Source organism: Populus euphratica, unplaced genomic scaffold (assembly GCF_000495115.2).
Source record: "Populus euphratica unplaced genomic scaffold, PopEup_1.0 scaffold153.1, whole genome shotgun sequence".
NCBI classification, from domain to species: Eukaryota; Viridiplantae; Streptophyta; class Magnoliopsida; order Malpighiales; family Salicaceae; genus Populus; species Populus euphratica.
Window position 1 is genome coordinate 303,167 of NW_011499953.1, and position 5,081 is coordinate 308,247.

A 5,081-nucleotide genomic window follows, 5' to 3' on the forward strand; every position below is an offset into this window, starting at 1 on the left:
TGTAGCCACCTGACATTTTCTAACATGGGTTCATGTATAAACTCTGCCATGACAATACTAGACCTTTTTTCTCCTTTGTCTAGAAATTAGGTGCTTATATGTGAATTCAGGAATATACTGGTCCTTTTAGTGTGTAGGCGCTGGAGGGGTTCAATCATGAGGAAAGCATCACTGGGAATTTCTGAAGCATATCCAATCCTAGAGAAGACAAACGTATTTCAGGTTGTGGTTGGAGAGAACGAAGGATTGGAAGTGCTTGTTGGTGGTTACCTGAAGCATGGATATTGGCCTCCAACTCCAGAATTATCCTTTTTTCTCATGGCCACACTTTGAATTTGGTGTTTTTCCTAGCGCATTTGTTGGTTTCCTGTGAGACCTAAAGGCCACAAGTTAGAATCTGATATTTTATTGGTCCTAGAGCATTTGTTGGTTTCCTTTGAGACCATGCCAGGAGCTTATTGGCATGGGCAAATCTTTTTCATCTTGAAGTCCTCCTGTTCATCAAGAATCAGGTAGAAGCTAATGGTTGTTCAAGAACAAGAATATTTTTTTTTTCTACCAAACATATTTTTTAAAACAATGTTTTTTTAAAACCACACTACAATTTTAAGCCGCAACAGTGAAAATTAAGAAAAAACAAAACACATACAAAATGAGACTGGATAGAGAGACAATATGGGAAACATACCAAACTGAACTACATTTTGGTTCCATGAATGATTTCTGTAGAAAACGTTACAGCTCGGTCGTGTTTTGGGCCATCACTGGATTAATAATAATAATAATAATCAATCTATAATTACCTAAAGACATGTCGGCAGTGCGAGGATATGATTTTCTCTCTTGATGGCAATGCATTACATAATTTATCTATCTCGTGCATTTGACCTTATAGGGCACCAAAGATAATTTACCTTATTATTATTATTTTTTATGATAGTGTCAAACATGCAGCAGACATGCATGTGAGGAGGGTTTTTTTTATATAATAATAATAATAATAAACCTTTCTATTGATTCAAAGAAGGATAATTCTAAATCGAGAGCGTGAGGGAGTTCTTTATGTTGGATGTATAGGCCTGTCTTTGCATTTGCATTCAAGGATGGATAATCTAAAACCCGATTTGATTTTCAAAAAAGTTATTTTTATTATTTTTTTGAATAAAAATTAAAATGTTATTATTTTCTGCGCTTTCCCTTGAGCTAGTAATCCAGTGGGCGGTCGCCTGAGTTCCGGTGTCTCCAGGGAGGTGGGTGCATCGCATGCCAAGATGGTGGAAGAGGTCAAATACAATTCGACGATGAATATAGTCAGCATATCTAGATGTACTTATGTGATCTAGATGGTCATTAAACTTATCTTTAATTCTGCAGATTTTTTTAATCCAAGTTAGGACTTGTTAACAACTTTTCCCTCAAGGTATCTCTATATTATTAAAAAAAAAAAAGGTTCCTTAATGCCATTTGTTTCGCAACTAATTATACTATACATTAGAAAAACACAGGGGTGAAAAAAAATGTTTATATAAATAGTAAACCATCTCAAGGTTTTTTTTTTTTTTGTAAAAAAAATTTACATCTTCTCTTTTACTGCATCCTTCAATTTTTCTCTTTCGTGTCCTTTTTTTATTGGATTATTTGCTTCTTTTTATTTAAGGATTGCAGTTTAATTTTGTAAAATTAACTCTTAGTAAACCATAAATGATATTTTTGGAATTATATGCATATGAAATAATACAAGATAGAAGAAATATATATAAAATAGAAATGCAATAAAAAAAATACAATTCTTTTATATTAAATTGATTTAAAATTGAGTTTGATATTTTATTTTGATTAGATAAAATAAAATTTAATTTTATTAATTCAAATCAATTAAAACTTTAAGAATTCAATTTTAAATTAAGATATATATTCAACCTTTTTTTTTAGAAATATATTTTTTATCTTAGTTTTTTGACTTAATTTTTGATTAAAATTAACAAGTTTATTTTTAGAAATATATTTTTTATCTTAGTTTCTTGACTTAATATTTGATTAAAATTAACAATTTTATTTTTATTTATTAATATAATTTTTAATTTATTTTACTCAATGAAAATAAATATTTTTTAGTTTATAGTTAATTTTTTTTACGAAATTTATTTTTTAACAACACCCGAGAGAAAAAAAAAATCACCCCGCAGCGTATTCCACGGAATCAAACTAGGAAAAGAGTTTATTTTATTACTGTAATCTTAGTAAAATAAGGCACGCACACGTGGTGAAATGTAAGCGGTCTAAAAAAGTACGGGTCTACGTAGCAAATCTATGTACTCCCAACCCACAGACAGACGGTCCTGTCAAAACGAACGGCACAACTGTATTTTTCCCCCCTCTTCTTTTTAATTAATTATATTTATCCTTGAGATCCTTCATCAAACCTCTCCCTCCTCTCTCTCCACAATTTCACATCTCTCATCTCAAGAAAATAAAAAGATTCGGCCTTCCTGTGTTAAAGTTTTAAAGCCTATTTTCTGTTTCTTCTGATCCGGCTTTTTCTGAAGAGGTATCATCTTCTTCTCTCTGTTCTCTTCGTGGGTTTTGTTTTCTTGTTTCGAGTTTTTATACAACAAACATTGCGGGGTTGTTTCTTTTCTTCTATTTAGATCTTGATTGGATTCTGAGTATATTTTAATGCATGGGTTCTGATTTTTTTTTTTCAATCGTGATTGAATTGTAGGTTGTTTATTTTTCATGGGTGTTTTGGGATGGTGAGAGAAGTTTTAAATATATCGGGTTTGATATGTGTTGCTATTTGTATTCAATTTGTCAAGCTGTTGATGTTTAATTGTTTTTTCTTGGAATTACTTGTATGTTTCCTTCAAAGTTTTGTTTGATTTCTCGTGACTCAAAAGTCATTAAAGCATTTTGCTTTCTTCTGATACAGAAGGTTAATGAATTTCTATGTTTTTCTTAATCTCAAGTCTTAAAGGATGATGGGTTCTTTTGGGGTGTGAAAATCTGTGTTATTTTCTTGATTTTATATGTTAAGAGGGGGAAAAACTAGTTCTTTGAAACCAATTTAGTTAGTGCCCTTTTGGCACTTCTCAATGTGAAAGAATCTCAATTATTTAGAAATCAGTTTGTTGTAAAAAAACCCAACAATTGTGTTTTTTTTTTTCTTTTCTCTTTTTCAGACTAGAAATATGTAATTTGGGAGCACGTTAGCTTATGATAGCTCTAACTGGCCTACTAGTATTAAGGTGCTAGATTTGTAAGATTGGTGAACTCTAGCATAAGTTATTCTGCAGCCGTTCTTGTCATCAACCTCTAGATCTCATTATTTGTTTGGGAGACTGATAGTAGTAACCCATCGTGTTGTTCTTCTCATATATCGTTGATGGGTTGAGGAATCTTTGTATGTTGCTCTTCATTTTACTAATTCCAAGCCAGTTCTTTGTCTTCTTCTTGTAGTCAACCTCAAGATTTTAACCTTCTGCTGTTTAGAACTTCAGCACCTCCGGTCTTGTTTGTTTGTGCTTACTTGGATGCTTAATTTATCGTGTTTGAAACTTTAAATATCTGGTCTCTGGGAAGGAGATTTATTGGCAATTGAACTCTATTTCATATAGCAGCTATTTTTTTTCCCTGGAAAATTTCGTTTTTCTTTTGTTATTTGCCGATAGATGGTTTTTTCTATATGTTTCTGTGTCTCTCGTGCATTGTCACACTCGCGCGCACATAATTTATGCACACAATGGTTTCTCTTTGAATATTATCATTGATATGCTAAGAAACCTCGCTTTTAATGCGGAACTTGCAGATATGGAACAACACTTCTTTGATCATGAGGCACATTTTGAATCTGAGGAAGATGTTGGACTTAAGCAGAAACATAAATTGATCCCAGTCCCAACAGCAGTCTCAGACAATGACAGTGGCTATTTTGAATGCAACATATGCTTAGACTCTGCACATGACCCTGTTGTCACCCTATGTGGTCATCTATATTGCTGGCCATGCATTTACAAATGGCTCCATGTTAAAACCTCCTCCTCTGATGCTAGTCAGCAGCAGCCGAGCTGCCCTGTCTGCAAGGCTGACATTTCTCCAAATTCATTGGTCCCTCTATATGGCCGGGGCCCATCTACATCTGAATCAAAATCCAAGAAAGACCCAGTGGATGTAGTCATACCCCGTAGGCCACTCCCTTCTGAGTTGAATACAGTGAATGCTAATACTTCGCCACAAAATCAGCAACTTCATTCAAATTTTTTCAATCCACAGCCTCAGTCATTTCAACACCAACAATACTTCCATGATCCTCATGGAGGTTATGCAGCCTTGACCTCTTCAAACCTTGGGGGTACCGTGATGACAGGTTTTTTAAATCCAATGCTGGGGATGTTCAATGAGATGGTGTTCACAAGGATTTTTGGGACGTCGATCACCAATATGTTTGCTCACCCTTACACAAATACTCTCATGGGAAGTAACAGTCCTAGGATGAGGAGGCAGGAAATGCAGCTTGATAAATCTCTAAATAGAGTGTCCATCTTTTTTCTTTGCTGCATTATTTTGTGCCTCCTCTTATTTTGATTAGGTTATCTTTCAGCTTTTGTAAATAGGTGATGCCATACACATTGCAGGGACAATCTTCTGTAATTTTTTTTTTTCTGGAAACTCTCTTTTAAGAGATTTTCCTCGACAGTTTTGCATTTTATCTGTCATTCTTTACTTGCATATGCTATTGTAACTGTCGGATTTCACGAGTTGTATTGGATTCTTGATTACAAAATATATACGCTGCTCATTTTGTATTTTTAAGGAAATTGCCATTTTTTGTAGTATCCATATGATGTTAGGGGCGAGTTTCTTTCCTCCTCTTCTTCTTGGTTCCCCCCACTTATTCTTGAAAATTTCCCCTCCTTTGCAAGTTTATATTGGAGTCTTCATGTTGGAATGACAAGAGCAAGATGCTCCATGTCATCAAGTACGCATACGGCCTTGAAGCACCCCTGGTTCCACGTTAGCCCTTATTCTTTGCCTCCCTACTTTCGAAGCCATTCTGTTCCTTTTTCCTTTTTTTTATAATGATT

The 5,081-nt window shown here is 34.1% G+C and overlaps 1 protein-coding gene across 2 annotated transcripts; it reads left to right on the forward strand.

The window, feature by feature from the left end:
- The first annotated feature begins 2,337 nt into the window (after positions 1-2,337).
- On the forward strand, positions 2,338-4,802 carry LOC105138149 (E3 ubiquitin-protein ligase RMA3). Of its 2 annotated transcripts, none has more exons than XM_011044162.1 (2): positions 2,338-2,548; positions 3,797-4,802. In XM_011044162.1, exon 2 carries the CDS (start codon positions 3,808-3,810, stop codon positions 4,579-4,581), a length of 774 nt encoding a protein of 257 aa, XP_011042464.1. In that variant the 5' UTR covers positions 2,338-2,548; positions 3,797-3,807; the 3' UTR covers positions 4,582-4,802. The 2 variants fall into 2 exon arrangements, with proteins under 2 accessions (XP_011042464.1, XP_011042463.1); XM_011044161.1 differs by having other exon boundaries at positions 2,339-2,548; positions 3,806-4,802.
- The last annotated feature ends 279 nt before the right edge of the window (positions 4,803-5,081 follow it).